Here is a 13,236-nt window from a genome sequence, read left to right as displayed (position 1 = left end):
TAAGACCACAGTTGGAATTCACATCCAGTTTTGGTCACAGTATAGAAAAGATGGTGAGGCAGAGAAAAACAGCAAAGATAAACAGGAGACTGAAATATATGATGGGCTACAGAGACTGGGTATGTCTAGTGCAGAGGTCTTCAAACTTGGCCCCTTTAAGACTTGTGGACTCCAGCAAAGCTGGCTGGAGAATTCTGGGAGTTGAAGTCCATAAGTCTTAAAGCAGCCAAGTTTGAAGACCTCTGGTCTAGTGTAATGAAAAGGAATAAGGGTGACATGATAGCAGTGTTCCAATATTTGAGGGGCTTTCACAAAGAAGAACACCTGGAGGTAAGACAAGAAGCAACAGATGGAAACTAATTAAGGAGAGAAGCAAGTGGAATTAAGAAGAACCTTCCTAACAGTGAGAATAGTTAACCAGTGGAACAGTTTGCCACCAGAAGTTGTGGGTTTTTAAGAAGAATCTCTTTTAAGAAGAGACTGGGGTAGCCACTTGTCTGAAATGATGGAGAGTCTCCTGCTTGAGCCTGGGGTTGGACTAGAATAATAATAATAATAATAATAATTTTATTTCTATACCGCCCTTCTCCCGAAGGACTCAGGGCGGTGTACAGCCTGTTTAAAAACACAAACAAAACAACAATATAAAATTTAAAATAATTAAATAAAGTGGCTCAGATTTAAAACCCCAATAAATTTAAATATCCCAATTTAAAAACTATTGTGTTGCTAGTCCGGCCTGGCGGAATAATAGGGTCTTCAGTGCGCAGCGAAACGCCCGGAGGTCGGAGATCTTACGAATTTCCGGGGGCAGTTCGTTCCACAGGGCTGGGGCTCCCACAGAGAAGGCCCTCCCCCTGGGTGTCACGAGCTGACATAACTTGGCTGATGGCACCCCGAGGAGTCCCTCTCTGTGGGAGCGGACTGGCCGGTGGGAGGCTATTGGTGGCAGGAGTCGGTCTCGAAGGTACCCGGGTCCTATGCCATGGAGCGCTTTAAAGGTGGTAACCAACACCTTGAATCGCACCCGGAAGACCACTGGGAGCCAGTGCAGCTCGCGCAGGAGGGGTGTCACATGGGCACAACGAGTTGCGCCCATAACCACCCGCGCGGCCGCATTCTGGACCAGTTGGAGCCTCCGAGTGCTCTTCAAGGGGAGCCCCATGTAGAGAGCATTACAATAGTCCAACCGGGAAGTAACAAGGGCATGAGTGACCGTGCGTAGGGCGTCCCGATCCAGAAAGGGCTGCAACTGGTGAATCAGGCGAACCTGATAAAAGGCCCCCCTGGCCACGGCCGTCATATGCTCTTCTAAAGACAGCCGTGCATCCAGAAGGACACCCAGATTGCGAGCCCTCTCTGTGGGGGGCAGAGATTCACCCCCAATAGTTAGCGATGGCACCTGCTGACTATATCGGGGCGCCGGAAGCCACAGCCACTCGGTCTTGGAGGGGTTGAGTCTGAGCCTGTTCCTCCCCATCCAGACCCGCACGGCCTCCAGGCAGTGGCCTCCAAGGTCCCTTCCTGCTCTGACTGATGAAGTTAACACCCTGAGAATAAACCACTGGTTCCTTGACAGCTGTTTCTTTTGATGGGATCCTTCTACTTCACCTGGCTTCTTCATGCACGGCAGGTTTATGCTAATATTAGAAGAAATATCCCTTTGGGTTCAGCTCCAAGTGGGGGAAAAGACACTGGAAACATGGAGACTACTTGGAAAGATGGTTTAATGGTGGACAGGATCACATGGCTTGAGTTCCTGAACAGAAAAGGGTGAGTCCCTGGGTTTTATGCCCTCTCTGGCTTTGAACTTCCTGGGGCCCTGAAAGAGTATCCTGATTGGTTGTTAGACTCCCAGAGGGTGGGGGTCTTAGCTAGCCTTGCTGGCTGATGTAACCTTTCCAGGTGCCATGTGGTGAGTTTCTGTTGCTAGATGGGTCCTATTGTGTTGCAGATGATGGTCCATTGACAAAGACTGAGTTTCTGCCTCTGGCCCATTGACAAAGGGTGGGGGCAGGAAGATGGGAGCTGCTTCGTCTTTAAAACAGGCTTCTCCATTTCTCATCCAGGGAAACATAACATTCTGCCTTTTTAACATTTCCCAAAATAATATTTCATTCCTCTAGGAAAGGGGCGGGTGCTAACTTCCTACACTAACAAGCTTTCTGGTCAAAAAGGGGCGCCTGATTTGCCCTTGCAAGAAGCCGGGGCTCCTGTCCACGTGCTCAGCCGGCCGCCTCCCAGCCTGCAACTTTCCCTCGCCAGGCGGCGCTGCGCCTCCCCGTCCCACCCTCGCCCCGCCCCTCCCTCGCCCCGCCCACGGCCCCCTCCCTCGCGGGCCCGCCAGCCCCGCCCAAACGCCTGGAGGGGGAACCCTGGAACGGACGCGAGGCCACGCCCTCCTCCGATGCGACCCCGCCCCGCCCCGCAGCGTGACGTCTCCCCCCCGCGCCCGCGCCTCCTGGCGACGTCACTTCCTGCCGGGCGCAGCGATGGCGGCGGCGGCTGAGGGGGAAGAGGGCCCGCGGCTGTCGGAGCTGCTGGAGTCCGGATGGCGGCTGCTGGAGGAGGTGGAGAGCGACACCGAGGGGTCGTCGGGGGCGCCGGCCGTCCAGCGCCGGGTGCAGCGCGGCCTGGAGCTGCTGGAGCGCGCCGCCCGCGCCGTCTCCCAGCTGGAGCTCTTCAGGTGAGGCGGGCGGGCGAGGCCGGGCGGGGCGGGGGTCGGTCGGTCGGTCGGGCGCGGGGTCCCTCCGGCTCAGCCGCCTCGGCCTCTCTTGCAGCCGCAACGAGGAGCTGGAGGAGATCGCCTCGGCCGACCTGCGCTTCATGCTGGTGCCGGCCCTGCTGGCCGCGCTGACCCTGCGGCAGGTGGCGCCCCCTCGCCGGCTGGAGCACCTGCGGAGGGCGCGCGGCCTCTTCCTCGACTTCCTCCGCCTCTGCCGGAACTACGCCGTGGCCCGCTTCGACCTGCCGCGAGAGGCCGTGGACAGCGACGACGAGGAGCACGGCGGGGAGGCCGCCCCCGCCCCCGCCCCCTCCGACGGCCAGGCCTCCCTGCTGGCCATGGCGGCCGCCCGGAGGGCCAAGATCGAGAGGTAGGCGGGGGGGGGGCTCTGAAGACCTTTCCTCTCGGCCCCCGCGGCTTCCAGCCTCCCCTCCTCGACTTTTCCGCAGCGAGTTTGGGCAGCTCCTTCCACCAATGCTTCTTCTTCTCCTCCTCCTCCTCCTCCTCCTCCTCCTTTATTACATTTCTATACCGCCCTTCTCCCGAAGGACTCAGGGCAGTGTACAGCCATGGTAAAATGGCTTTAAAACCATTAAAACCCACTTAAATTAATTCATTCAGTCAGCTTGCTGAAACAATAAAGTCTTCAGTGCACGCCGGAAGATGCGGAGGTCGGGGATCCTCCTTATGTCCGGGGCAGCTCATTCCATAGGGCAGGAGCTCCCACAGAGAAGGCTCTCCCCCTGGGGGTCGCCAGCCGACATTGTTTGGCCAATGGCACCTTGAGGAGGCCCTCTCTGTGGGAGCATATCGGGCGGTGGGAGGCATGAGGTGTCAGAAGGTGGTCCTTCTTGGGGGGAGGAAGGAAGGGAGGGAAGCCACCTGTTGAGCCTCCCTGGATTGAAGCAGCTATGGTGGAAATGCTCTGGGAAGCATCACCTGCACAGGCTGGCAGGGAACAAATTTTGATCCTGGATTCTCCCTCTGATTTTTGGAGCAGAGGGATTACAGTATTTTGCAGACACAAATTATGGTCAGCAGTTGGTTTTGTGAAAACCACCAGGCCTGTAAAGAGGATGGGTTTTGATAATGCAGGATACCAGTGGTTCTCAACCTGTGGTCCGCGGAAGCCTGGGGGAGGGGCACGATGTCATCACAGGGGATTCGTAAAGGCTTGGAGAAATGTTAAATCTTGAGCGACCGTGGTCCATGGCCGCAAAAGGTATTTGAAGGGGATCCATAGTGAAGTAAAGGTTGAGAACCACTGCAATGTACAACACTTGCTAGGTTTTAACATTGAAAATTCCCTACAAGTGATCTGGGCTCGTATGGGTTGTCCTCAAAAACATTAAAAATAATAGCAGAAAACATTAAAAATGCCTTGTACTGGAGGCAACCTCAGTTCAAGAGATTAAAAAGGAACATCGTGGCTGGGAGCCTGAGCAAGAACCAGATTAAGGATGGCAAAGTTAGGACTGACTCAATTTTTGGACTGGGGGGGCTGGGAGATTAACTAAAAACACAGTGCATTCCTTCCTTGGATGTGTTCAGGCAGAGCTGTACAACTGTCTGTTGCAAATGTTTTTGCTTGAGTGCCTGCAGCTAGACTTGTTTTTCACTTCCATAAATCTTTTGGAAAACAGATACAAGCAAAAGAAAGAGTTGGAGAACCAGCTGGCTTCTTTAAAACCCTTTGTTGATAGTGGTCAAGCTGAAGAAGAGCAAATACGAGAATTCTATTTGCTGCAGATCAAGAAGTGGGTCACTGTAAGCTTGGAGGAAATTGAAAGCATTGATCAGGAAATTGCAATCCTTAATCGGCGGGGTGCTGTACAGGTGAGATAGTGACATCAGTTGTATGGATCAAATTGCAGGCCTCTTTTAATAATCTCCCTCCACAGTGTCTCCTGATCATCATTGCTGAAACTTAAGACCATAATTTCATAAACAGAAAAAAATGAAAGCTATAACATATGCCTTATAACAGATAGCATATAATCTATATATTGATGTATAAAGGCAAAGAGTTCTATTCCTTTCTGATCAAAAGTAAGAAAAGTCCCTAAATCTTGGGATATTTATTAAAATCTAAAAAACATTAGATAACAGAAAGTTAGATATTATCTTTATCTTCCAAAAATAGGTGGCTTTTCTGGCCAGCAAAATTCCTTATTGAATTATTTATTAAATTGATTACGCATTATTCTTTATTGAATAGCTTTTAATTTAACAAATTTTATTTGTAAACCTTCACATTGCAGGCAATTGAATGCATCTGAATAATCTTTGCAAGGGAAATATTCATATTTTGGGGATTTGGGCTAGAATCTGCCTTTTCTCTCCTTTGAAACAGTTTTAATTCTAGCTTTATATAAATTAATTCAGATATGCAATCAACCATCTGTAATCTGAAATGTGAAGTGGCACTGTCAGATTATATGCTGGAAAAACAGTATGATTTAAGGTGCTGTGTGGAAAAGCAGAGAAACAGGAAGCAATTTAGCAAGAAAGAGGGAAAGTGCTAGAATGAGAACGAGAGACATTTTTTATTTCCAAAGTGACTAGCCAACTGATACACAATATGAACATTTAAAATCTGGTGCAAAAATAAAATATTAAAAATCCAGCTCAGGCAGTCTGACTCTATTTATGCTTCTTTGAAGAATTCATATGGAGTTGGACAGGAGATTTAGTGCAGGTGGAGCCTGGACACATTGATGCAAACACCTGAGGCACTGCCAGGTTGAAAACCGAGGCTCTCCCCTATTTCTGGCGTATTTCTCAGCCTCAGTTTCCCATCTATGAAATGGGAAGCCAGTCTTGCTCTGGAAACACTTTGTACACATAAAAATATGTTCTGTGCATAATTGACATGAGGAAGACCAAAATGGTTTCAGGATTTTGATGACTTTGATAGATGGTGAATTGAAGGATAAATTTTAATCACCTCTTTAAAAAAGGTGCCCATCTTTTTTTCCGCCCCCAAACCAGAACGTACTCTGCGGGTGGGTAGATGCTACCTTTTGAGGGAAAATATTGTTGAGGAAATGTGCAGTTGCCTGTCCTCCGCTTCCTGGAGTTTTTGTTTTTGTTTCTTTTAGTGTGAACAGATGCTGAAAATTGCTCCTCCTCCTGTTTTTCCATCCCTTCTCCCAGGGTCCATCCACACGACCTTCCCAGCCACCCCGATCTTCAGTGAGGCCCTTCATCCTTACTCGGGATGCTGCCCAGGCAAAGTATATCATTGGGGGAAGGGAGGTTCCTTCTGCTGCTTCTGGCAGGGAGGAGGTCTTGACGGCAGACGGGCAGTTCATGAGGGGAGGGTGGGCTCTTCCTGCTCCTGCTGCTCTGCTTAGCTTGAGGAGTCCTGGGCTGGTTTTCTTTCTTGCAGGGTGTTTGGCGCTGGCTATCCTAGCCTAGCAACAATGACGGTGGATGAATGGTACGATCAGCATCAGAAACAAGGAGTCCTGCCCGAACAGGGCATCTCCCAAAGAGCTCCAGGTATTTCTGAGCATAAAACGTACAAGCGGGGAGGGGGTTGAGGAAAGGCCACTCTTAGAGAGGAGCTCCCCATTTGGCTGATCTATCAAAAGCCCCAAACTGAGAGTTTAGGATCCCTTGGGAAGCTAACTGGATGAGGAACCTGAGTAGCAGAATTTGGGAAGTGCAACATCTAACCTTTGGGACCCAGAATGCCCTCACACAGCTGTCAGCGATTGCTATTCTAAAATGTGCTTAGCAAGATATAACAGGTGCTTGTCCAAAGGATAGTTTAAAATCTTTAAAGAATAAAATCCCCTTAGCCAACAGTGGAAATGATAGTTAAGCTTCCATTCTTTGCATGTAAATAGCCACAGAACTGAGGCCACAAAAATAGCTGAATGTGTGATGAGAAGTACCTAGGGAAGCGTGGATTGCCCTTGTGCTGCTGAGCATAGGCTACCTTGGGGAATGACCAGAACCCGCATCCAGTAATTCTCAACACCACATAGAATAAACTTTGGAAAACACATGGGCTTTTGTTCCAAATACAGAACACTTAAATGTTTTGCTCATCCTATGTTAGTGCATAGTATGCCTCTCTTGTTTTATTGTGTTGATGTACTTAGAAGCATGGGGGGAGGGGGCTGCTCTTAGCATAGCTCTGACTTGTGGCCTGCAGCAGGTCCTGAAGACCAGCAAAAAGACCAGGAAAACGCCACGGAGAAGGAGGAGCAAGCTGCAGCATTGAAAGCACGGGAATGGGATGACTGGAAGGACCTGCACCCAAGGGGCTACGGCAACCGGAAGAACATGGGCTGAGGAGATCCCCTCGTAGACTTCGTGAGGAAGTGTGAGTGGTTCCTCTTTGGGAAAGAAGAAACGGAATTGCCAGATGTTATATCAAGGACCGAGGTAGATGGGAGTTCCAGAAATGCCAGTATAGGAAACGCAGAAAGCTTCTGGGGCCATTGCATTCCTGGCTCCTCTCTTGTTTTAAAATAGTCCTTACTAACCAGATTGGATGACCACTTGGAAGTACTTTGGGCTGTTGTCACTTTATTTCTTTATTTTAAAAGACAAATAAAATGCTCCCATCAGTTCATCCAAGCCTTCCTTCTTTGAGTCTTTCTGGCTGCTTCATTCTGTCTAAAAGAGACTTGCCTTGGCAATCAGACTTTTCTGAGGGCATCTGGGAGTGGTTGTGGAGAATCCTTTGTTTTTGTGCGTCACCTTTTTACACCCCTTGGAGAACGGGAGAAGCTGCCATGTGAACCTACAGGCTCTCCTTGTATTCCTGAGATGGGAAAATGTGTCCTCGTACTTTGGTTCCCAGCATGCTTGTAGTCTTGTCCACAGCTTGTGAATGACTCAGATTGCCTGGGTCCCCAAGGCAAGGTTTGAATCTCAACTTGTGTCTCCAAAATTTAAACAGTTTATCCAGTTGTTCCCCCTATGGAACTGAACGTCTAAGTTCTGGAAGCAGCTCTGCAGAAGAATGCAAGGGAAGATCTTGGGAGGGAAGGGGTGGTAGATATCATTGCCTGTTCTCAATTAGGTAGTTAAGATGGGTTTCTTAGAGGCAAATGACCCCAAATCCTTTTCACCTGTGATAAAACAAAGTGCTCTTGCACCCTCCCTTAGAATTAAGTTTCTAGCCATAGAGGCAGTCTTGCTTAACGATGATGCAGCATCGCTGAATGAATGGTAGTTACGACCAGTCCTTGAAACCCCAGCCATTGCAGTCATGTGATCCAAATTTGGGCACTTGGCAGCCCACCTACATTTATGACTGTCATTAGGCAAGGACCTCATGCTTTTCTCAGCCCGCACAAACTGCCAGCTTCATCCCGCCAACTCCTCCCCAGCCTCTGCCACTGCCCTTTGCGAAGGCCTCGTGAGAGTTGTTAAGTGAATCTGGTTTTCCCATGGACTTTGCTTGTCAGGTCGCAATGGGGGTTAATGACCCGGGGACACTGCAGCTGTCATAAATACGAGTCAGTTGCCAAGCATCTGAATTTTGATCACGTGATTATGGGGATGCTGCAATGTTTGTGTGAAAAACGATCAATCATTTTTTCAATGCTGTTGTAACACTGAATGGTCACTAAATGAACTGTTGTAAATCGAGAACTACCTGAAACAATTTTGCTCTGGTGTCTAAGGTGGTGACTGAATTCTGGTCCTGCCTTAGACATGGAAGCTGGCTGGGTGACTTTGGGCCCGTCCTTCTCTCCCAGCTCAACGCACTGCCCATGGCTTTTGTTTGGGGGGGGGAGCAAATAAGACCCCTCCCCCCAATCTCTGAGGACCAGTATCTGCTTGTAAGTACCATACTTGGAATCTCTCCTGTTCCCATCACAAGAGGGGAGGACTATTTCCTAAGCGTTTTAGGCAGAGAAATCTGCTAAAGACTTTTCCTCATCTCACTTATGTTTTTCAAAGAAAATAAAAAGAAGAACTCCAGCTACATTGACGATGAAACAATGGAAAACAGTAATAAAGTTTAATTTATTTGATTTGGATTTTGCCTGGCTTCAGTAAGATTTCTTAAGAGTTTTATGAAAAAAAATAGAATTTTCAGATTTTCTAGAAATACCATTTCAACTCAGTTTTCCTCAAAACAATATTGTAGGTATTATACTATTATAAAATAAGTAAAAAATATTAAAAATATCAAACATTAATATTAAATATTAATATAAGTAAATTATTAGGAATAGAGTAGGAGTAGAATATTGACTTAATCATTTGAACATATCAAAAATATAAAATTAATACAATATACAAATAGAAAACAATAGGACATGTTCATAGTAAATGATCACCTCTACAGTTAATCTAAATATTTTGTCTTCTTCGAAATGGCCTTTGAAATAAAGAGTGAGGCCTTACAAGTGTGACCATGCAGATTGTCCCAGAGATGGTGGGCAAAACGATACACTTAACTGAAGATGGATTTTTCTTCTATGTCAGAAATGGTAGATTCCACCTCTTGGGAATTCCGTATTTTAGGGAAAATATTGCTATCATCATACTGCATATCGTTGCCTGCAGTATATCACAAAACGTTGCATTCTCTTGTTTATGGACTGCAATTGCTAACAGTTTAGAAGATGGACTCAAGATTCAGAAGGATCTTGACAAACTTGAACACTGGGCCCTATCCAACAAAATGCACTTCAGTGGTGAGAAAAGTAACATTCTACACTTAAACAAGAAAAAAAAAAATCACAGGTGCAGAATAAACGGGACCTGGCTCAATAGCAGTGCCTATGAGAGGCATCTAGGGGTCTTGGTGGGCACCACTTAAGTATGACTCTGTGCTGCAGCTACCAAAAAGCCCAGGGCAGTCCTAAACCGCATCAGCAGAGGGGGAGTATCAAGATAATGAAAAAGTGATAGTGATAGACTGCTGCGCTAGGGAGGCCACGCTGCTACATCCCGGTCTGGGTTACCATGATACAAAAGAGAAGGGCAACTAAGATAACAAGCCATATGGAGGCTAAATCATACAATGAACGGCTGAGGGAACTAGCTATGTTTAGCCTAACAAAGAGAAGGATGATGATAGCAGTCTTCCAGCACTTGAGTGGCTGTCACAGAAGAGAGGACATCGATTTATTCTCCATAGCACCTGAGGGCAGGACAAGGAATAATGTGTGGAAGCTCATCAGAGGGAGATCCCATCCGGAAAGATGTAATTTCCTGACGGAACACTTAATGAATGGAACAGCTTTGCTCGCTGAGGAATTCTGGGAGTTGAAGTCCACAAGTCTTAAAGTTGCCAAAGTTGGAGACCCCTGCTGTAGAGCACATAGGGCTGAGAAGGTATGACTGCTCCCCCCTCCCCAGTCTTTGGGAGCAGTCATAAGGCTGAGGAGAACCGGGCAGCTAGGACTGCCCCGTCCTCTTCTGCTACCTTCTCTTTGAGCTATGATCCTGGAGGCCCAGCCTCTCTGCGGGACTTTTCTAAAGCAGCCTTACTCTTCTGGAGGTCCCTTGAAGGAAAGGCATTGGGCTGTAGGATTTTTTTGATACTTACCATATTAGGGGCCATACATTTGTCTGGAGGAGGCTTCCATTGACTGCTCTCAGATTATCGGGATGCAAACTTGATTGACAGATTTAAGTGGCTTCTGCAGTTGGAGCAGGTTCTGTTCATCTTTGGTTGGAGGAGGTGGCAGAAGGTCAGAAAGTAAGAGCATTATTAAGAGAATTGTCAACAGCATTTGGCTAATTACCGATGAGTAGCTGTCACCATCTGTCACCAGGAAGGATCATGGCAGGGCAAAGCAGAAAGGGCACCTCGAGGGAGGGGAGCAGACTTTGCTGCCAGGGCCTCTGCTACGGCTGAGAAAAGAGGAAAGGAACCAAAAGCAGGAACAAACTTTTAAGATTCCTTCTGGATTCTCCATCCAAGGCTCACACGGTCCAGCCTTCCTTGGATTCCCCTTCCCAAAAGGATTCGGGCAGGGTCAAGAAAGTGGCCAGGCCCAGAGAAAGCCAGGGAGGGGCCCACCAGGCCTGGGCTAAGGGACTCCCCCTCAGTCCCCCCAAAGGCTGCACGGCTCTACTTCACCCCCTGAGCATTTGCATCAGCTGTGGCTTCTCATCCACCAGCACGGACTTTTGGGCCACCACACTGACTTTAGAATGAGTGGGGTGCGTCTCTGACCCAGACTGTCACCTCCCCCCCCAGAACAGGAGGGATAATTTGGCAGGTGACCCAGAGGCCTCCTTGGTTTATTTCTGCCCCGGGCCTGGTCCTCTCCGTGGGGTGTGTGTGTGTGTGTGTGTGTGTGCTAAACAGCAAAGATGGCCATCCTAGAAAAGCTGCTTGACATAAATTTTTCAAGTGTGTTATACAAGTAAGCTTAACTAATATGCAACCGTTTCCCCAGAATTGCTTGCATGCTATCCTCTAAATCTCTATCCCGTGTCTTCAGTTGCAGTGATAACTTTGGAGAAGATCTAATGGTCAGTTAAAGTTTTGACTTGTTGGGTTTTCCAAACCTTGAAACCTTCCCCTTTTAACCAACTCTGGATACCTAAACTCTCCCCTTGGATCCTTCTGGAATATTTATAAACTGCTCCTTTAGTTGATTGGACTGTTTAAAATGCAGTCTCTCCTGATACTGTTAGAATGCATGGATGTGATCACACTTTTTGTCTGGTTTCTGGAAAGCTGCCTCCTCCGTGATCCTCTTCTGGCCAGGCTGAGGAGCACAGTGGAGCAGCCCTGAGCCTCCACTGGCTGAGAGGGCTGGTCAAGGTGTGTGTGTGTGTGTGTGTGTGTGTGTGTGTGTGTGTGTGTGTGTGTGTGGAGGGGGAACGTTGGGCTTTGGGTCTCCTGCTTCAGGAGTGGCGGGGGCTCTTCCCTCCTTCTCAAGGGATCAAGGCCATTGCTCCACCACTGCCACCTGGCAGGATTGACAGTGGCCGGCTTTGCTGACCGCTTGATTTGGACCGTTTTCTGCTTCAGAGACTCCAAATGGGAAACGTAGAATAACAGAGTTGGAAGGGACCTTGGAGGTCCTCTAGTCCAACCCCCTGCTTGATCAGGAGACCTTATACCATTTCAGATAAACGGTTGTCCAGTCTCTTTTTGAAAGCCTCCAGTGATGGAGCAATGAGCACTAAATCTTTTGAGGCAGAAAAGCCACCCCCGCTTCATAAATGCCTCTTGTTGAAAGGTGAACGGGATATGCACATTTCAAAGACTTGAATGGAAGAAGGAATTGGGAGATCCCCATTTTGCCTAAATGAGAAACCTCCTTGACACCCATGCCCAAAATTTCAGTACACCTTAGATTACAACCTGCATATCCAGCATAAAATAAAGGACCTCTTGGGCCCCACTGTGCTGAACAGAAGAGGAATATGTGAGTCCCTGAGCTGTTGGAGATCCAATGAGAATACCACTGAGAATAATTCTGGGACCCAGGGAGTCCGTGGAGATCCTGTTTTGCTGCTTACGGAAGACCTTATAGATCGGTGATTCTCAGCCTGTGATCCGCAGACACCTGGGGGGCTGCGATGTCGTTACAGGGGGTCCATGAGGGCTTGAATAAATGTCATTTAAATCTCAAGTCTTGGGGGTCCGTGGCCACAAAAGGCATTTAAAGGTGGTGAAGAAAAGGTTGAGAAGCACTGGCATGGATGGATGGCTATCGTGAGATACAGTCCCTTTTTTAGGGAAACGGTTGGATAGCATTTGAAGTATGCCTAGGCCTGTTTGAGGGATAGGCATACCTGCAATTGTCATTGAGGCTGCACCACTTTCTCCTCTCCTCCCCTTGTCCCTTTTGCCCGGGCTTTTCTTTTGGCCCCACTTGCAACTGCTACAGCATTGCTTATCCATTCCCTGGGCAGAGCCAGTCTGGGGGTGCTGTGGGCCCTGCAAGAGGCAGAAATCTTCCATACTGGGGTCTGTGGGGAGTGGTGCGTGAGGACTATCCCTTCGGTTCAGGGCAAAAGTGGTGGGTGGGTCACTCTGTAGTCTTGAGTTCTTTGACCGACAGCTCTTTCTATGCCAATCTTCCTTCCTTTCTCTCTTAATCTGATCCCCATCCCTCTTAATCTGATTTCTGGCTTCCCTGTTTGATTGATCGTGCATAAAACATTCCCTCAAAATAAGTATGGGAGGTCATGGAAATAAAACTCTTAGCTGCCCAGTTTGGAGCAGACAAAGCCACTGGCAGAGCTCATTAGAGCTGACATTGGCTGGCGGGCATCGCTCTTTGTCTCCTCGCCTATGTAGCCCAAGTGCCAGTTAATGGGTGGAGGGGTGGACTCATCATTCCTAACAATTAAAATGTCAATGATGGGGCAACCTAGAGGCCAGCCAGAAACTTTATGCAAGAGGAAGAGTGGGAAGCTTTGTGGCTGGATGGATCAGGAGAGGATTTCAGAAGATGATCTGGGGATTTGGGAAGGGAGGCTATGCTAGATTATTGTCTGGTTTTGTAACGGTTGGCTGACAGACAGACAGCAAGTTGAACGCTTCTTTCATGAAACCAGAAGGC

At 48.3% G+C, this 13,236-nt stretch overlaps 1 protein-coding gene across 5 annotated transcripts; it reads left to right on the top strand.

Annotated features, from left to right (window-relative positions):
- The first annotated feature begins 2,447 nt into the window (after positions 1-2,447).
- Positions 2,448-7,313, top strand: IGBP1 (immunoglobulin binding protein 1). Of its 5 annotated transcripts, none has more exons than XR_009622660.2 (6): positions 2,448-2,686; positions 2,781-3,095; positions 4,369-4,561; positions 5,827-5,961; positions 6,117-6,229; positions 6,894-7,313. XR_009622660.2 is itself a non-coding variant. In XM_060692034.2 (6 exons), the coding sequence occupies exons 1-6, from the start codon at positions 2,493-2,495 to the stop codon at positions 7,028-7,030; spliced, it is 1,032 nt and encodes a 343-aa protein (XP_060548017.1). In that variant the 5' UTR covers positions 2,448-2,492; the 3' UTR covers positions 7,031-7,313. The 5 variants fall into 5 exon arrangements, 3 of the variants coding, with proteins under 3 accessions (XP_060548017.1, XP_060548016.1, XP_060548018.1); XR_009622659.2 differs by having other exon boundaries at positions 6,891-7,313; XM_060692034.2 differs by having other exon boundaries at positions 5,882-5,961.
- Positions 7,314-13,236: the final 5,923 nt, after the last annotated feature.

This window comes from Pantherophis guttatus, chromosome 12, assembly GCF_059756535.1.
Source record: "Pantherophis guttatus breed Tessera chromosome 12, ASM5975653v1, whole genome shotgun sequence".
Classification (NCBI taxonomy): domain Eukaryota; kingdom Metazoa; phylum Chordata; class Lepidosauria; order Squamata; family Colubridae; genus Pantherophis; species Pantherophis guttatus.
This window is presented reverse-complemented; position numbering and strand designations above follow the sequence as displayed.

Excerpts from the sequence above, each read along its gene's own strand:
- IGBP1 (XM_060692033.2), top strand. The coding sequence starts at position 2,493 with ATGGCGGCGGCGGCTGAGGGGGAAGAGGGCCCGCGGCTGTCGGAGCTG. Across the intron at positions 3,096-4,368 it reads CGGAGGGCCAAGATCGAGAG|ATACAAGCAAAAGAAAGAGT; the intron begins GTAGGCGGGGGG and ends TTTGGAAAACAG. Across the intron at positions 4,562-5,881 it reads ATCGGCGGGGTGCTGTACAG|GGTCCATCCACACGACCTTC; the intron begins GTGAGATAGTGA and ends CCCTTCTCCCAG.